Consider the following 19,852-nt stretch of genomic DNA (forward strand, 5'->3'; position numbering starts at 1 on the left):
GAGGAATGATTCGATCCTAGCGGCTAAGACCCTGGCATAAATTTTCGCGTCTAAGTTTAGTAAAGAAATTGGGCGATATGAGCCACATCTCGCAGGGTCTCTCCCCTCCTTTGGAATGACCACAATGATCACCTTTGTAAATGAATCGGGGGGTTTCCCCGTCTCCAGGATCTGATTGAAGAGATCGGTGAGGAAGGGAGTGAGTTGTGTAGCGAATGTTTTATAAAATCCTGCCGAGTACCCATCCTCCCCCGGGGATTTACCTAGTGTAAGTCTCTTTATGGCTTCATGGATCTCCTCGGTCTTTATGGGGCTGTCAAGGTATTCCGTTTCTGTGGCTGTAAGTTCAGGCATGTCAATGTCGTTTAAGTATGTTTGGATGCCTGGTGTATCGGGATCTCCGTCGGGGGTATACAGAGATTCAAAGAAGTCGGCACATTTTTCAGGGATGGTGGTTTGGGCCCCTTCCGGGGTGTTTTCTGAATCGGATATTTCGTGGACCCTTCTGTCGGCTTGCTGTGCCCGCAGCCTGGCTGCCAATAACGCATCCGCTTTGTCCCCTTTCTCGTAAAACTTCTGCCTTAAGAGGAGAAGTTTGCGGGCTATTAAGTCATGTTCTAGGAGACGGAGTTCCTCCCTCTTTTTCCTGGCTTCTAAAACCTGTTCAGAGTCAGCCTCTCCACTATTGATTGTTCCCGTCTCTAGTTGGGTAATTTCCCTGCAGAGCCTGTTTTCGATCAAAGCTCTCTCCCTTTTTTTACTGGCCCCTTCTCTCATTAAGACCCCTCTCCATGTGGCTTTGGCCGCCTCCCAGACTACCTGTTTGGGGACTTCACCATTATCGTTCAGTTGGAAGTATTCCTCAATTGCGGTTTGCATTTCTTGTTTAAAAACTGCATCTTTCCAAAGGGACTTGTTACATCGCCATCTACCCCTTCCTATCGGGAGGGAGCCCCATACCAAATCAGCTCGTACCACATCGTGATCTGACCATGAGATTGTATCGATATCTGAACAGGAGGCTGTATCACATAGGTCTCTCGAGGAAAAGAGATAATCAATGCGGGTGTGTGTGTTGTGTGGGGCTGAAAAGAAGGTGTACCGCTTCTCTGTGGGGTGCATACAACGCCACACGTCCATCAAGCCATACAATTCCATCATCCTATTAAATTGGGTGTAGTCCCCAGTGGGTTTGTCCCTTGTTTGGGGATTGCCGGGGTGCCAATCCATCTCGGGGTCCGCCCAAATGTTGAAATCTCCACCAAGTATTACATGGCCGGTCGCTTCTAGCATAATTTTAGGTATTGTTTTGGAGAGATAACGGATCTGACCTACATTTGGGGAGTAGATCGTGGCCACCGTGATAGCCAGTTTACCTATGGCGCCCGTGATAAGTAGCGCTCGGCCCTCTACATCCGCCCAAACCTTCGTGATCGTTAGATGTATTCCTTTTCTAACCAGGATCCCCACCCCACCTTTGCGCAGCGGGCCCGATCCCCAGAACTCCAGCCCGGACCGCTTCCCCAAGATTGTTTTTTCTTCGCCTCTCACGTACTAGGTCTCCTGTAGGAGAAGGATATCAAATTTCGACCTCCGGAACTCTCTGTAGACAAGAGACCTTTTTGTGGGCGAGTTCAGGCCTTTCACATTCAATGTGCCCACCCTCACGATGCCCTTGGAGCATGCCTCAGCCGTCATCACGACGGTGGTATCTCATGTCACAAGGGCGCGCTGATCTTTCCATTGTTTCCCCATGATGATCGGAGGACCACAGGCCCATCTCCCCGTGTGAGCTATTCATCCAAATCACTGACGCGAAGCCAGCTTCCATTCCCCTTCCCTTTCCTTCCCTCCCCCTATGTGTTCGGTGGCGTTCGATTGAGCCGAGTTGAAAGCACTGGCTCATAACCGAACCACCAGTGGAGACCGCTACTTCACAGTCCCCTTGCAATGTATACATCAATATAAACTTTAGAGCCCCCTGGAATCCCCCCTCCAGGTGTACATATTCGCTATGCGCGGGTGGGATCGAGACACCTTGCATGCGGGATGTCCTTCAGTCTTATTTTCCCCGGCATGCAACTTATCTGAGTAGTGCTGCGAGGAGATGTGATCAACTCGATCCTTCCGGCGAGCCATTTCCTCTACGGTATTTTCTCGAGCCTTTAACTTTCCTCCTCTTCGGACCTTGTATTCGCCATTCTCTGTCCTCGCGGGGTGCATGATCAGTTGATTCTTCTTGAGATCGGTGACCCAATAGGTCAAAAATGCAGTCCTTAATTTCTCTTTCCGAGTTCAGTCTGATTTTCGATCCATCGTGATCGAAGGAGAGGGAGAAGGGGTAACCCCATCTGTATCTTATGTCTCGAGATTTAAGCCATGTGGTGAGTGGTTTGCACATTTTCCTCATTGCGAGGGTTAAAGAGGAGAGGTCCTGGTAAATCGATATTTGTGCCCCGCTCAGGGTGATGGTGCTTCCGTTCTTCGCCTTTTCTAGCACCTTCGATCTGTCTTGGTAATGATGGAAGCGGGCGAGGACGGATCGGGGTCCTCCGGGTGGCCCCCCTGCCCTGTGGATGCGTTCCGTTTTGGGTTCATCAATATTATCGTCAGCAACGAGGAGCTTGATGATGTCATGTATGGTCGCTTTTAGGTCCTCTTCAGTTTCCCCCTCTTTTTCTGGAATGCCAAAGAATCGCAGGTTATTTCTCCTTTCTCGATTCTCCAAGTCATCCATCTTCAACTTGCACACTTGTTCCTTCTTCTCTAGCTCGCTAATCCATAGAGACAGCTGGGTTTCAAGGGTATCAATCGAGGTCTGGTTATTTTCTATCCCTTCGACCCTGTCCTCAATGTTGTCGATCCGCTGTATAAGTTTATCAATTTTTCCGCCAATGCTGGCACTCATGTTCCTGATCTCTGCGAGTAAGCCCGCAATGTCGCCTTTCGTTGCCACTGTGTCCCCATCCGGGGTCGGGGTTATCAAAGACGTCATCTTCAGGTCGCCGGTGGGATCAGGGTTTGCGTTGTAGGCGTAAATGGCGAGCTTCTGTCGGGGGTTCATGCGCTTGTGAGAGTCTGTTCTAGACTTTTAGATGAGTCCGCTCGTTAGGACTGTGGACACCACTGAGAAGGCACACGCCCCTGTATCTTTCTTGGTATTGTTGGTGTGTCCGAGAGGACAATGGTGAGTCAGGGGGCCATTCCCTCAGCGGTGTGTGACAAGGCAGTTCTCCAGTGTATCTAGGGAGAGTTGAGTCTAGAGAGTGTTCCCATTGTGAAGCATTGCGGGTTCTATTCCTCTTCTGTAGCGCCTTGGAGTCCCAACGTTCAGTGGATCTGCGGAGCGTGCGTGTCTCGGAGTCACCCCCTTTCTGCGGGCCCCGCGGTGGTTGGATAATCCCAACGGACTGTGCGGGTCACCCCGTCTGACCTCCCAGAGGGCACCTGGCGGTGTGCGGGCCGTGTGGGCCTTTCTCGCTTTTCTTCCTGGATTCCTCTCTCTTTGTGGTCAGCGCGTATAGCCGTTGGCTCTGGATGTGTGGAGAGAGCCTTCGGCGGGGTTCGGGTTGGTGGGGTCCTAACAGGGATGATGGAATGTGTCCACTCTATGAGGCTGTGTCCTTCGGTGTTATCGGGGTGCACCGGGGGCCACGTGCGGCGCAGGGAAGCTGCGGGTACCTCGCGGTGTGACTGCCGCCCGTGGGCCTGTGAGGGTCTGTGTGGTTGGGGGTTCCGGTGGAGTCGAGCGCAGCCGGGTTTCCGGGGTCTACGTCGCCTCGTGTGGGGCCTCAGCCCACAGCGTTGGGTTGATTCGTTCCTCGATGGGGAGGCGGATTTCCGGCGGGGGGTGCCAGTAAGCGGACTTACTTACTTGGAGTTTCGGCGGGGTCCGCCACAGCCGCGTCGGGGGAAGGGCCGCCTTTCGCCTCGTAGCTGGAGAGGGAGGCCAACGCGCTCAGCGACGCGTGTTCCTCGGGAGTGTTCACAGCGCGTGGCTCGGCTGGGTGCTGGATATCACGTATTCCACCGGCGGGTCGTTCCTGTGAGGGTGGGGTGCATGGATATCCGGCCGCTGCTCCCTCACCACGGGTCGAAGCACGCGAAGATTGCCGAGGTCTCTGGGCTGCGTGGTGTCCGTTCTGGGCAGGGTTGGTTTCGTTTTCGGCGCGGAGCGCCCAAGTCTCTATCTCCCGGAATTCTTGTCCGATTTTGGACGGGATTTCGCTGAGTTGCGGAGGGGACCTTCCAACACCTCTACGCCAACTTTTAGGTCCGGGGGGGTCCCTAGAGATGGGGGCTCAATCCGCTTTAGGGGACCGTGTGACGGGAGCTCACGCGAACAAGGTCTGCATCCGCGCGCCCCCTGGTGGCCGACCGTAAGACCTGCATTTAATAAGAGGATGTTAGAAGCTAGAAAAGGTAACATTTTCCCAGAGTAGTAGGATGGGTAAGGATTTGTGTGTATGTATGTGCGATATTAAGGTTTGGATCTACACAAGTCGACATTGGTTTTATTATTGTACATATACTCTGTGTATAATGATTTTATGACATCAAGAATGATGTGGATATTAAAGTAAATCTTGTTTTTAATGTTTTATATTGTGAAAATTGTACTTTGATGGATATTTATTTTCCAAATAAAGTTAATGATAGCCAAAAAAATAAAATAAATAATGAATTTATTAAATCAACATATAATGCGCATCTTGTGAAAGATTAAGTTCCTACCCAGTAGTCAGATTTATATCATACACATTCAATGCATCAGAAGGTGTTATGGACTACACTTCGATCTCGTTGTTTTCTTCCACTAGTCACTCTCAAAGGTGGAATGACCGGTTGGAATTTATGATATGAATGTATGTGTAATATGAGTGTCATTGAAACAATTAGCCACCATGTTTTTTTGTCCTTTAGATCATTCAGTTTTACAGACGATTATGTGCCTTTGTTAAAGATTCTTCATTTTAAACAGTACAAACCTACTTTATTTTTCTTATTAGTGCTGTCTGACATTTTACTCATCTGACAGTGGATAGATTTTCACATGAAGGGGTGGACATTCAGGTCAAGGTAACCCACAGAGCTAATTGAATCAAAATGCTATTACATTTGTACAGATATAACTGAAACATAGATGCTATTAGGACGCATTGTAATTGTTTCATTGTATTGTACTTCACTTTCATGGATTTCTATTTGTGTTTCGAATAAACATGATTTGAATCATTCTAAAGTGAACTTTCGCTGTTGCCTATGATATGAGATCAGGCAATAAGCTTGTCTCAGTATTCAAAAGTAAAATAAGGTTTTCTCCAAACTGCTAGAATGATTTAATAATATGCTTGTTCTCAAACCGGTCTGTAAAACTGTTGCATCACCACACGTACACATTTGCAGGAAAATGCTTGTAGAAGTATGTCTGGTCTTTACCAAAGCTTCTCCAAACACTTCAATGACAGAGCTGGCCTCTCTTAAGGCTTTCTCCGTTAAGGGCTCCGGCTCCCCCGTGATACCGCTTCTTGGAGTATCGTTGACCTCCTCTTCATTGGTTTCTGGTTCAAGGTAAGACATCTCTCCTTGTTGTTTACGAAGAGCGGGAAGAGGCCTCTCGTCGTATGGTAAGGCATCTGTCTGTGGAGACAGAGAGTGGAAGAGCAGTCATTATAGAATATTGTTCTCATCTTTGGATCATTCACACTTGCAAAGGGTCTTGGTTTGTGTCAAAGGATCTAATACAGAGCCCTCTTGGAGCTGGAAACAGCCCATGATGTCCATGTTACTTTTCACATACGTAATAATAACAGTAATTAAGCAGGTTGAGAGGAGGACAAAAAAGTTGGGGAAACAGTATGTCCTTTTTAAATTAAATATGATATGCCTATGCTACATGGAGACCGTCCTTAATTTCAAATGTTACCATGGATGGCCTCCAAATATTACCTATGTTTGAAAGTGGGCAGGATTTTATTACTTTCGGTTTCGTTGCTGCCTTACGCTTTAAGATACTAAACATTTTGCCACAGATACTTAACATGATTATTTCACACAGCAACTTACGTTTATCCTTGGTAGAATCTGCACTGGTGATGGAGGAGGACTGGGGGAACGATGGTGATGGATAGGCCTGGAAGAGAAATGCTTTTGAGACTCTTCCAGTCGAGGTGGATCCAGTTCTCGCCTGTTTTTCTTCTCCAAACTTCTGTTCCTCTCGTGCGGGGGAGATTCTGCTTTATGCTGACGGGGACTAACAGAAGACTGAAGAGGCTCAAGAGGCAAATCGGAGGCTTTATGGATCTAAATTGGAAAGAGTAGGAAACAGAAAGATTGGTGATGAAACAGAGTTGCACAGCCAGGTAATATACATCACACTCCTCTACTTGAATGGTCCCTGAACAGACTGCAAACTTAGGGATGATTTACGACACCCACCCTAAGGATTTATTTTAATCATATCTAGGGGTAACAATGCTCTTTTGATAATAAAACAATGTAAAATAGATAAGAAATGAGATTTGACGGGAAGTGATAAGCTTCTTACAATGGGTAGAGTTTGAGGGCATACTGACCAAGTTGCGGAGGGGAGTAAATGGAACAGTCACCGGGGACAATCCATAAGCAGAGATACATAGATTAAGGACAAAGAACATTGTTTTAAGTGCAGGTAGGTGGTACAGCCAGCTGTGCTTAGGGTGTGCCCATGATGGTGAAGTGCTGTTAGGCAAAGTTTGCATGCAGTACCCTCTGAGAACACTACAAACAACTATAACTACAGGTATAGGCAACCCAACCTTCGGTATAAGCTTGTACTACACAGTTTTGGTAGCGTGTTGAGCAGCCAGGCTTATCTCAAGAGGGGTAAATGTGAGCTGTAGTGGAGTTACACCACAGAGATTCACAGTTATAGGCATTCAAATAAACTCTTACACTCAAGGTTTCTTGCATAAAAAATAAATAATTTATCATCAGTTAGAAAGCATTCTTCAGAAGGGCGCAATATAATAGTAACACACAAATACACTTCAATACTGTACACTCCTAGTTTCTAAACCAGTAAAGACCCTTTGGGGATGGCCCACAGACGCAACCTACACCCACGGGTGACTTCAATAGCTAGGGTGCTGGGGACATGAATATGTTACTGTTAGCATTTAAAATACTTTTAGAAATTGGTAAAAGGCAAAGGTTATTAGAACAACAAGAGACCACAAATATTTTAAGCAAGTAAATACATTTGGATCCCTCAAGAAGAGTCATATAATTCAATAGGCTAAGCCAAAGTCAATGGGCAAAAGTCTTGTATATGATTAAGCACTTCTGGTAAGTAAATGGAAAAGTCTTTGCACAAGTTCCTTGATGAAAAGAAGAATCAAATGTAGGCACTAAACGGATTAGACTTGTGAATGGTTGAAGTTTCAAAGCAACTCTATAGTAAGAGTTAAGTTTTCTTAGACTCGTTTTACAGTACCTTAGAAATTAAGAAAAGATGCAGCTGATGACTTCTGTTCCTGTGGAGCTCTGCAGATCTCAAGGTTCCTGGGCCTCAGTCGTGGGGACAAGAGGGAGGACGTCGGGGGACTCCTGCAATGCACTGGGACAGTCAAAACATGCAACCGGCAAACTTCGCTTTCAGTGGCTGTTCAGTGTTTCAGCCCTTGTGTCTTCTGCAAATAGCAACACCGCGGTTACTGGCTGTCGAGATAGACTTTCCTTGCTTCTGGGGTCCAGCACTCTGTTGAGGGGGCTCAGGCTCGGACAGTCCTTTTTCCTGGGAGTCCGGAGGATCTTCCAAAAGCTCTAGGCCAGCTTAAAATCAACGCACACAATCGGATGTTCCTCTCCCTGGCTATACGGTTTCCAGCAGCAACTCTGTGGAAATTCAACCAGCTCTGAGATGGATGTCCAGGTGGCTTACTTTGGAGTTGATTGGTCCCACCAACTCAAGGGGAGAAGTCGTCGTCGCAGGGGCTTCTCCGTTGATGCGAACTTGCCATTTCGGCACTGCAGCAGCGCTTCACCGCGCAAACCAACGGTCCAGGAGTTGCAGCAGGGTCCTCTTCAAGCTCTTCTTCGGTTCGTTCGTCCAGTGGTCAACTCTGCCTTCCAAGCCAAAGGACGCGCCTTTTTTTTAGTTCTCTCGCATTCATTCCAGCCTAGCTGTCAATCACCCAGCAGGGTGGCTGTCCTTGCTGGACAGTCAGCCGGGCAATCACTACAGAGTGCATTTGGGTCTCCTAGGAGACTAAGCACGGGGAGTTTCTGGCACCTCCCTCACTTCCTGCCAACCCCAGACACCCTAGAGCCAGAGACGGGCTTCACTCGTGAATCCCGCCAAAGGCAAAATGAACCAAGCGACCAAACCTGGTTTGGCGCGCAGAGTAAATCTCAAGAAGGACCTTTCCACAAAGAAATCGCAAAATAAGAAGATCGGAAGCCATTTTGACAAAGATGGCGCCTGTGGTTGCTTTACAGCAGCTGTGAACGCAGCTCGCAGTAAATGCACACCATGGTAGTTAAACAAAAACCACTGCCACCAGCCATTTAGTGAGAAAAGGGAAACATAAAAATGTTACATGAGAAGCTAGACATAGGGCTACTAGGTAACCCCTCCAGCACTCTATTGTAAAATAGTGTGTGCTGGGTCTAGAAAGTTACAATGGTAAGTAAAGTCAATTTCACTTTACTGCTCTGTATTGTAAGATAGTTTGTGCTGGGTCTAGAAAGTTACAATGGTAAGTAAAGTCAATTTCACTTTACTGCTCTGGGAAAAAGTAGTTTATTTCAGAGAAGTTATTTAAAGCTTTGGAAATCTGGAAGACTTCCCTGTGTCACTGCACTGAAGGTGCTTTATGAGACAGTGTCAAAGATGATGCCTATGGAGTTTGTTAGACTCCACAACCAAAAGAAACACAGAGGTAAAATTCACATTAAAATACATGAGAGAGTGGGAAAAGGGGTCTCACTCTCTCCAGGTTAAAAAAGTAAAGTCCTCAAAATCCAGCAAAGTTGCTGGGGGTCTCTAAGGTGGAGGGAATTAGCACATTTCTGAGAATTCTCCCTAGCAAGTGCTAGAGCGGAGGCCGAGGAAGTGAGGGACAGAGGCAAATTGGAGGTATGGGAAAAATTTTAGCTAGCAGGCAGATGAGAGGTAGGTTACGGGGGTAACTCTGAGGCAAGGAGGTAGGCTTTTAGTTTGGCTTTGTACAAATCTGTGTGGACGTTTCTCAGATGTCCAGGGGAAAAGAATTCCATGCAAGTAGAGCAAGAAGAGAGAAGGAGCAGAAGCAAGAGGAAGCACAGGGAGGGCGAGGAGCCACAAGGGTAGTCGAGGAGGCAGAGCAGAGATTACGAGAAGACTTGTAGAGTTAGATAGAGGATAGATACAGTGGTGCCTTACCATGGATAGATTTGCGAACCGAGAGGACATTTAAATCTGGTCCCGTTTTGCATCGTCAGTCATACAGACTGGTGACGGTTCAAAAGATGAATTAGGAAGCTAGGGGTGCTCACAGGTCCAGGTGTATGCAAATAGTTGTTTTAGTGGAGTGTTTGAGTTAGATTTGACTTTTGTCTGTGTGCAAGGCATAGCATTTTCTGCAATCTGTGGCAAACAGGGGCTAATACGGAACACAGAATGAAATAGAGTAGGATAGAGTAGCAACCCTTAGGCCCATCTTCCCTTTGCTCTGGACACCCAGGCGAATGGACGCCCAAAGGATAGTGCTTATATCCCCAAAGTAACTGTCAGAGGTCACAGGGGCAGTCGATCTCAATCTTGGATGCTTCTTTTATTTGTTTTTGTGCTGTTTCTTGGCTATACAACATTAGTAGCGGCACTGTAACAAGCAGAAAAGAGCTTAAACCGCATAGAACAGGGGCTCCCAAAATAGGCCTCACAACCACATACAATGAAAACAATTTGCACCACAGACAAGAGTAAGATTGTCTGCACTGGAACAGGCATGCACCACCATAACACAAAACCCAACTTTGTTATTGGAATCTGTTGCAAATAAGCATCAGCATTTCAAACAAATGGGTTTCAGAATATTGATCTGCTATATGATAAACACCTAAAATATGGTTACGACAAATAGGACATTCTTTTTTAAAACATTTTTAAACTGTGTTTATTTTTGCAAAATAGCAGAGTGAAAACATTACAGGCAGAATTAGCACATGGCAGACGGCCCCCCACACCTCCCGCTCCCTCCTCCTTCCGCCCTCTATATAGGACATTCTTATAACCGCTGATAGAAAAGGATTGTGTTTTGGGTATGTGAGATCAAATATACCATCCTACACCTCTGGTGTGAAGTACTGATTATTTGTCATTTTCCTTGAGCTGGTGAAACTGACTTGTTTCCGACGAGTCATCATCAGTGAGAAGTATACTGAATGTGCTCTGTGAGATTCAATTTCCCTTAGTGTTAGGATGCCAAAAAGTCATCCTGTTTCCTTGTGAGAAGTCTCCTTGCACAGCTGGCTGTCTGATCTCCACTAGACTGGCGCAGCCTTATTTTGATAATAGGGTGCAGCTTGCTTTACACAGCCAGGCATTCTTCCAACGAGAGATGTTGCCATATATGGTCAGGACTACTGCCTGTCCATTAAAAGTGCGGCTACATCAGGACTGTTTGAAAAGTTAAAGGTGGCAGCCCCCATTGCGATTGGGTTGCCCCCAGAAATTTGCTACATAACCCAAAAGGTCTGGTTGCTTACCTTGTCAAATCTGGGCATGAGAACTGAAGCAAGGAAAAAGATGGCAACTACAAGAGAAATCATGAGGATGCTATGCAGGTCCCTGTATTCTTTCAAGAACTGGTCTGTATCATGTATTTTTACAGCATTCTTTCTTTGCAGCTTTCTCTCCCCATCCACCCTTCGATTTGTTACTGAATTATTTTACTGCAAAATGCTGTGGCGGTGTTTGGGTAAGGCAATATGAAGTGCAGAGTTGTTGAGGGAGAGGGACCCAATACTGGATATATTATTTGAATAAACCCCAACTGTATGTTTGTGATCAAACTAAGGTGGCCTTTATATTGTTTAATCTAGAAAAAACTGCCTTGTCCTGGCCCACCCCTTTTGTCAATAACAACAGCCCGTTATTGACAGACAATGCTGAGTTCTTGAAATCTTTCCAAGTAATGTTTGACCGGCAGTATGCCGCTCAATCCCTCACACAGGAACTATTATTAGACATAAGACAGGGGAACCGAGACATCACTCATTGTAAAGGGTTAGTAACTGAAATGGAATGGCCGGATGATGCCAAAATCATAATTCTTCATAAAAGCTTGAGAGGAAATGGAAGATGCCGTATGTCAAGTAATCATACTACACAATACCCTCAATGACTACATTGCATTAGTCATCTGCCTTGAACGGCGATGCAAGGGAAAAGAAAGAGATGGGAACTACACAGTCCTGTCCTTTCTCCTTGCAAAAGGGATCATGTCGCCTACAAGGGAACTGAACCAATGCAGATGGGTAGTAACGGTGGCGAAACAGGACATTCAGTTTGTTCTTGCCCCCGAAACCCTTCACCAAATATGGGAAACAAACCACCTGCCCACAATAGGAACTCTTCGGACGGGTGTAAACACTCAGGATTCCCAGAATCTAACTCTGCCTGTTACTCCAAGTCATTATAATCACTTCTTTGTTTCAGTTGATCTAAAATTGGAACACTTGATCTGGGAGAATATCATTGCCCTGGTAGATAACGGGGCCACGGTAATTTCATCGACCTTTCATTCACACATAGGCAGAACAGAACAGAGAATACAATTGTCGTATCGAATTGTACCCAGACTCGAAGATCCCCTGTGGGACAACATATACCCTTTGTGAGACGTGCTGAGGGCTCCGAGATTAAGGGGATGAACGAATGAAAGTGAACTTGAAAGCAGTATCAAATATGAAATAAACTAGCAGCATGTGAGCAACACGTTGCCGAACGTTCCAAAGAAAAAGAAGCAAACGAATGAAAGGCAAAGAAGGATTAAGTGAAACGAAGTATCAGAGAGGACACGCCTAGGAAAGTATGCATTCTCGAAAGTCTGATAGGAAAGGATAATGGAAATGTATCCTTGTTAAAACCATAAGACAGAAATTGTGAAAAAGCTGTTGAGGAAGCAGCAGAAGGGGAGCTACACGAAGAGTGAAATGAAAGAAAAATTCCTTAAGTGTTGAAAGGGTGTGTGAATTGAAGGGAGAAGGAATCCAAGGTGAATATATTGTATAAAATGTACATTGTACTGGTGACTCCCTACTCTGCACTGGGTGGTTGGTAGGACTGCAATTTATGTTATGTTTCTATATACACAAGATGCCATGGTCTCAGAAAAACAACTTGTCAACAGAGGTAAACCACTACCACTTGCATTTTGATGAATTGGGTAGGAGGGTAAAAGAGACCAAGCCAGGTAAAATGAAAGCCACCGAAGGGAACTATTTTACCCAAACAAACAACCCGCCACCACCACCCTAGATACAAGACTAAAGAGAAGGAAGTCTATGGGAGACTAAGGGTACCTTTGAGATACCCCAACCTTAGAAGTCAAAGACTCTTGAGGCAGAAACAAAAAATATGCATAGGTACACTCTCAGTGAGGCTTGCGATTAGGCCTGGCTATGAGAAAATGAAGTCCAACCCAGAAAAAGAAAGCAAAAGTACAAGGGGTAAACAACATGTGCTAAAATGGTGACTTTCTGCCTAACATAGGGGCACTCCCTAGGTGAGAGGAGTATGCCTAGGTATGAGACCCTTGCACGATGTGCTTCATGAGTGAAGCTGGGCCTCACTGATATGGCTCAAGAAGGCTTAAACGTGTCTGGGGTTCATTGTATTCCCATAAATAGGGGTAATGACCTAGATGGATTGCTCCCACTTAGGAAAGATCCTAGACCGATTTGCATACGGTTGGTTACATTCTATAATGGGATGGGATCAATAAAATGCAAAATGAAGCATCACAAAGCAATTGGTAGTGATGATGACCAATTCAAGGCTCTCTGGGTATCACTTCTTGGCGTTTGTCACAAGTTTGGAAGGTGCATAAAGACAAACTCTTGCTTGCTATGCCTGGGGAATCTAACCGCTCCTCGCTGACAGGGAATGCTTGCATTTCCCAAGCAGCAGCGATGTGACTTAGAAGTTCAAGATGGAATGCTACTATTGGTGGCAGGATCAAGGGACATGTGGCATTTTCACGTCTGTAATGGCACAGATTAGAAATTCCCCGCGGAGTGATTAAATAAATTGTTTCCAAGTGTTAAGAAAGACTTTCTTTTTTGCTGCGTTCCTACCGTAGACTTCAGTGGGACACTATATTTTTGCTATTCTCTGCTTCCTGAGGATCACTTCCCTTGCTTTTTGCTCATTTTTATGGGGAAACTGATCAGTCCCTAAGACTATCAGTAGTCTGACATGCTGTTTCCCTTAGTGGAATACATGTTGTTTTAAAACTGCACACATCACCTTAAAGTGTGAAAAATATATGAGTAGGCAAAAGTCCTGATGCATGCGCTCTACCAGTCCCAAAGCTCTAGATTAAGGAGTTAAGCTGCGCTGCTGTGGTCAGTACTGTGTATGCCTACTCCTACACAGTGAAGGTAAAACAGTCGACAAAGGGGTCGTTTTCAAGGCTGACAGTATTTTAACACAAAATTATGCAAAACATATTATGATCATGTTTCAATAAATAATGAAAGAAAAAAAAGAATGAAAAAAGAGGATAAAATATATAATGCATACACATTTTATAAAGAAAGACATCAATATTATTGCAAATGGAAAATAATAGTACACAAATGAATAATAAGGTTCACATACCCAGTTTGTAGAGATCAATATATTCATAGTGGCGGAGGAGCAAAGAAAGAAGAAAGCATGGCAATATGTTTCTATGCTCATTATTGATTTTGAGTCAATAGATATTAGAATACTAAATTAGCACACTGATCATGCATTATTCATGCACGTGCGGCACCCCAAAGCAACACCATTTTTACCTCTCTCTTCCACCCTAGTATTATGTGTGTGTTAGTTGCATATGTGGCTGGTTATTTGAAATGGAGAAAAAGGGCTCATTAAAGAGTATAAATTGTCGGTACTCTAACATTATTACCATGAGAGAATCTCACCTATCTTCTGCTATTTGTAATGTAGATAGGATCCAAATAATTATATCAATCACAAATAGTTCTTGATATAGTAGTGTCCATGACAGATATTTGATTCAGTAAATTATCTGTGAGCACAGAGATGAAAACACAATGAAAGTCAATATTAAAGTGCGGTGGATTAAAACACTCACAACGTGTGTTGCCCCATTGCGTGCAAGCTTACCCTCTGCATTATCAGTAATGTTGTAGCTCTTATATTACATGGGCGTTCCAAGTCCATATATCTAAATGTTCATGTTATGCTCAATCCATAATGGATTTCCTATAAATTAGATATGAGACTACCTGTTGGGTAATTCGTCATTACTGCCTGAAAGAGTATTTCTATTTAGAGTGCGCACTTACCATATATAAGAGATCAATCCCCGTCCGAAATGTTATATTGGTGTCAAAGACGCGTCCGCTGGACGCGGCGGTTTAAATATCATGTACGGGTACTGGGTATGTGAACCTTATTATTCATTTGTGTACTATTATTTTCCATTTCAATAATATTGATGTCTTTCTTTATAAAATGTGTATGCATTATATATTTTATCCTCTTTTTTTAATTCTTTTTTTTCTCTTTCATTATTTATTGAAACATGATCATAATATGATTTGCATCATTTTTTGTTAGAATACTGTCAGCCTTGAAAACAACGCCTTTGTCGAAATACGTGTCGGCTGATACAGAGTGTCAATAAATCATATTAATACATGGACTTTTGATTGCTTCTTATATATATTATTAAAACTGAACAACATCAATTCATAGCACTTATCAGGAGAGGCGCGAATTGCGGGTCTTCTCCATTTACTTCATCACCTTAAAGTGAATTGTGCCTAGGATACTTTATACTTTTATACTATTTCATAATGTGTCAAGGATGGGCTGGTGGCATCTGATATTTTTCTACCATATCTTTTACTTTTTACTCGTGCACCTTTGCATTTTTACACATTATGCCATTTAGAGTACCATATACCCTAAAATGGTTGTGTCACAAGATTTTCGCCTATCCTTTGGCCGTTTTGTGCCTTCTCCCAGATTGCCAACATCCGTAATTGCCACATATGAAAAGCCCTTTCCTGGGCAAAGTGGAAATCTATGTGTGTGGGCTGGGTCTATCTGGAGCCAGTCCACATCCAATCCACAGTGTGTCTATTGCCGAGTAGGTGTGTTAGCCAGAGGCTATCCATGATTGGACAGCCCCAGCCAATTTGAATGGTGCAGATCCTTACAATTGGTTGGTGTGGGGGCAACTCCAGTCAAAATCCTGGATAAAAAGAGAAGCCCTGCAACCATTCGAGGGATCATCATTGGAGCCAAGATCCCTATGAAAAGTGAAGACCACTGACAAACCGAGGACAACTGTTGCAGCTGACCAATATTAGCATTACCTCCAGCCAAGTCCCAGGGAAGCACTGCTCCTCTCTCCTGATTTCTAGATGGCCTTCATTGGTTCTTCAACCCTTGGACTGGTGGGAACAACCTGCCCCTCGACCCCTGCTTGAGGAGCTGTACTTACTGGGCCTTTGGAAGAGTCAATGGACTACTCGGTGGACTGACCAGCTTTCTCCTGGAGTACAGTTAGATTGAATTTCTACATCCTAGTGGAGAGATGTGTATGAGGCCGACCTAGTTAGTGAACAGGGACAAGTATGGGCGCTGTAGCCAAACCAATCAAGGTAGAGTGAATAGTGGCCAAGGCCAAGACTCAGGAAGGGGTGAGCCTGGTAAACGGTCCACAATGAGTCCACAAGGTAAGTAATCAAGGATTACACTTAGAGAGTTAGTTATAAAAATACTATAGTTATTTATGCCCAAGCAACCACTATAAAAATGACTATAAACAAGTAATAATATCACACACCACTCATAACAAAATGTGTGTATACAACCCCTGTAGGCAGTGCAATAACACAATTCCCCCACCCCCACGATACTGAAAGGAAAGGCAGTGATTAGTATTTGCAATGGCAGTCCACAAGAATACAACCCTACCTTTAGATGTCCAACCAAGTTGTCTGGTGCCTTGTGCCCTAAATGTTCACAACGTTTCCAGAGGTTTTGGAAGCTGGGAATAAGTTAGGATGAGGGTCTTGTGGATGTGAGAAAGGTTCCAAAGTCAGGTAAGGATGCATTCTAGTAAATAAAACTGTCTGTAGCTTTGGGAGGGCTTTCGGCAACACGTTTTGCCAAATCCACTAAATGTCAAAATTTTCAAAGTATTACAAAACCTAGGTGGAGATAGGGGGGCAAGTAAGTATCGCTGCAACTCACCTTCCGTAGTCCGATTTCTCTTCAGACTTGGCAGGTCGTCAGAGGTCGGTTTTCCTGCCGTTGCTTCTGGTCGCCAGAGCCCAGGAGTTGCTGGTGCAACCTGTTCCTGTCGTTGAATGCGACTCACACCAATGCAGCACTCCACTAGGCAGTGGGCCAGACGCGGGGAAGCCAGTTTTGACGATCGCCATCCATGCACGGCACCACAAAGGAACACACCGGTCGTGGTTCGAGTCAGCAACTTATCTCGGGTCCTGTTAAAGCTGGAATGCCGAACAAGCTGATGGTCCCCAATGTTCAGAGCTGAAACACAGAACCATGACGCCTCTACCACTGTAGCCCAAACTGCAGTTGTTCAGTCCACAGTATGGTTCCAGGAACGCTTCCTAAGACTCCAGAGGGCTGGGCACCGAGCAGATGTCAGGAATGGTTGTGGTCCCCCGACTCCAGTGGTTGAAGTACACCGAAGGCCTTACCGAAGGCCTTCTGAAGATCACCAGCCAGACAGGGCTCCAACGGGACTGCATCAAATGTTGGTCACAAGGCCTTCTTAGGGCAGGCCCACAGGTCTTCCACGGTCTTCACAGTTGGGCAGGATACTTGGCTCCTCACAGGATTTCTACAGGAACGCTAGGGGATGGCTGCAGTACTACTTATCCAGAATCTCAGGTGAGACAAACTCAGCTGAACCAATGGAAGATCTGCTCCTCAAACACACCCCAGCAGTGGTCCAGGGAGGACTACTGATCATGAACTCTATGCATACACTCTAGACATACAGAAACCAGTTTGTGGATTGGGACCAGACGGTCCCAGCCCACTTTGTTGGAACACACACATATGGCCCTGCATTAACCCACAAAAATCAAGGCTTTCCTTGGCAAGTGCGTGACCATAAAAGGATTTTCCTGACCTGGCAGGGCCGGAAGAAGGCCACAGGACAAGATAGCCAAAAGAACAAGCAGAAACCCTGTGGCACAGCCATGTATGAACACTAGCTGCAGTTTGCCAAACGCGTTAAACACGGTAAGGCTAACAAAAAGTATTGCAAAAATAGTACAAATGCAACTGATGCCACCTGCTTGTCTTAAGGCAAATCTAAAGTAACCAAAACATCTTTGTGAGTGTAGTTTAGTTCAGGGTCATACAAAAGAAACATACAAAAGAAACCACATTGCACTGCATTGTAAGATGAATTCTGCAATGAGAAAAAGTGGGTACCCACAAAATAGATAACATGTATAAAGTTTCCCAATACTAACAGCCTTAAGGATTGGTCAGTTTCCTCATAACAACGAGCAAACGTGGAGTGAAGCTGAAGGCAATAGTCAGGACAAAGGACACAAACAAAAGGTTTGGGGGTCCATAGATATGGAGAGAATGTTGCAAAAAAGAGAAAACCTTCCTAACAGGTACCTCGCTGCAGCAGTCACCATTCCAAGTTAATCCTTAGAACATTGAAGATTTTCAATTTGTGGAACGAGACGCCTACCCCTGCAATTTTAGTCTTTCTGAACAAAGAGAAGTTGTGCAGGGACTGCACCTTTTTTCGCACCACAAGCATCGCCCATCACTGCCCGACTGTTGTGACTCCTGCTGAATCCCACCTTCTATATGTCCAGGAGGTCACCTGATCCATGGAGGTCTTCATCCCTTTCATGCCAAGAGCGTGCAGATGACTAGCTGTACCTAAACCCAATGCCAAAAGTGACCTCTGCATCTGCGGCCCTTTAACCTTCCGCAAGTGGACAAAGCGTAGAAGTTAGTGTGACTAATGGATTCAGCAGCCCCTAATAGTAAGGGGGTGAGTTTCCATACTTATCCCCCCTCATTCGCTATAGGGTTGTATGGGTGTTAAGTCCTAACCCTACCTCTCCCTTGCCTGTTTAAAATCAGAGGCGGTCTTGTCAAGGATTTCCCTCTGGGCTTCCCCCTAGGGTGGTGGGATTGGGAAAGAAACTTGGAAGAACTTAACTTTTTATTCAACGTCTGGAATATTTACTAAGAATTGGTAGTCGAGTAAGCAGTGCAGGTATTATGAGAAGGCTTTTAGAGTTGTATAGATACTGTTGTGCCTTACTGTGGATAGATTTGTGAACCAGGAGAAGAATTTTAAATCTGGCCCTGTTCTGCATCGTCAGTCAGAGGTACTCTGCCTTTCCTCTCCTTCCGCCAGAAGCTCACTGTCTCCCAAGCTCTGGTTCTCTCCAGGTTGGACTATTATAACAGCCTCTTCCTAAATCAACCTGCCTCTACTCTCTGCCCTGTGCAACTAATCCAGAACGGGACTGCAAGACTTGTCCTTGGCCTCAAGCCCTGGGATCGCATCTATCCAGCTCTGAAATCTCTCCATTGGCTCCCAGTGGATGCAAGGACTAAATTCAAAACCCTATGCATTGTCCACAAGGCTTTCTGGGGCGTGGGTCCACAATACCTTCAGCTATCCCTCCGTAAATACCTCCCCTCTTGAGCTATTTGTTCCTCTAACTCCCTCAGGGTCAGTTGTTTTTCAAAGAAACAAGCTGGGGGTAGATCTCTGTCTTCGGATGGGGCCTCCCTCTGGAATAGTCTCCCTGCCACTCTAAAACATGAGTAGAACCATCTCCGGTTCCGGAAGCACCTCAAAACCTTCCTCTTTGCTTCTGCCTTCGCTCCACCTCTACCCTGCTGATCTGCTCTCTTGGCACTGTGCACCTGCCCACCCTCTGTCCCCTGGGCCCAGGTACTTGCTCAACCTGCCACCCTCCTGCACTGCCACCTGGCCACCCCTTGAAATGGGGACTGTATCTGTACCCATACAGTCCCCCACCCTCCCCCCCCTTTTCTGCACTTATTTAGACTTACCCAGTTTGCTGCCGTACACACTGCACTTGTCACTTGCTGGCTGCACTACCACTGTTTATTGCCTCTATTATCTATTTATAATTATTTATCTGTTCTCCTCTACTCCGCACTCTCCTCTCTCCCCCGTCCATGCACTTTCTCCCCTTTCTCTTTTCCCATGCACTAGCGCGTACTCAATGTCACTGGGCCTAGTAAGATTGTTGATGTGTTCTCCCCTGTTCCCCTCCCTTGTCGTGCTCTGAAACACTTGTGTATGAGCGCGATACAAATAAAATATCATATTATATCATATGCAGCCTGGTGACGGCATGAGGAAGCAGGTGTGAACTGAGGGAGTTCAAAGAAAGTCCTGGTAGCAAAGTTAATTACCTTGTTGAGAGGACAGAAAGCATAGTTGGGGAAAACAAAGAGGATGCTGGCACAGTAGTCTAGTTTAGAGCAGACAAGAGTACTTGTGAGATGCTTGGCAGTGTTGAAATGAAGGAGGTACCCGATTTTCTTATTTTTAGGAGGTTAAGGCAAGCCGCCATTGCAGTTTGGAAA

At 45.3% G+C, this 19,852-nt stretch overlaps 1 protein-coding gene across 1 annotated transcript in view; it reads right to left on the minus strand.

Moving 5' to 3' along the window:
* CEP104 (centrosomal protein 104) overlaps nt 1–19,852 on the minus strand; it is an 846,942-nt gene that overhangs the window by 556,807 nt on the left and 270,283 nt on the right. The window contains exons 9-10 of the mRNA XM_069610252.1: nt 6,067–6,303; nt 5,440–5,640 (exon numbers count right to left, since the gene is read on the minus strand). Of these exons, the coding sequence (XP_069466353.1) occupies nt 5,440–5,640; nt 6,067–6,303 (438 nt within the window). The remainder of the gene's footprint in view (nt 1–5,439; nt 5,641–6,066; nt 6,304–19,852) is intronic.

Source organism: Ambystoma mexicanum, chromosome 8 (genome assembly GCF_040938575.1).
Source record: "Ambystoma mexicanum isolate Mex_15411 chromosome 8, UKY_AmexF1_1, whole genome shotgun sequence".
NCBI lineage: Eukaryota > Metazoa > Chordata > Amphibia > Caudata > Ambystomatidae > Ambystoma > Ambystoma mexicanum.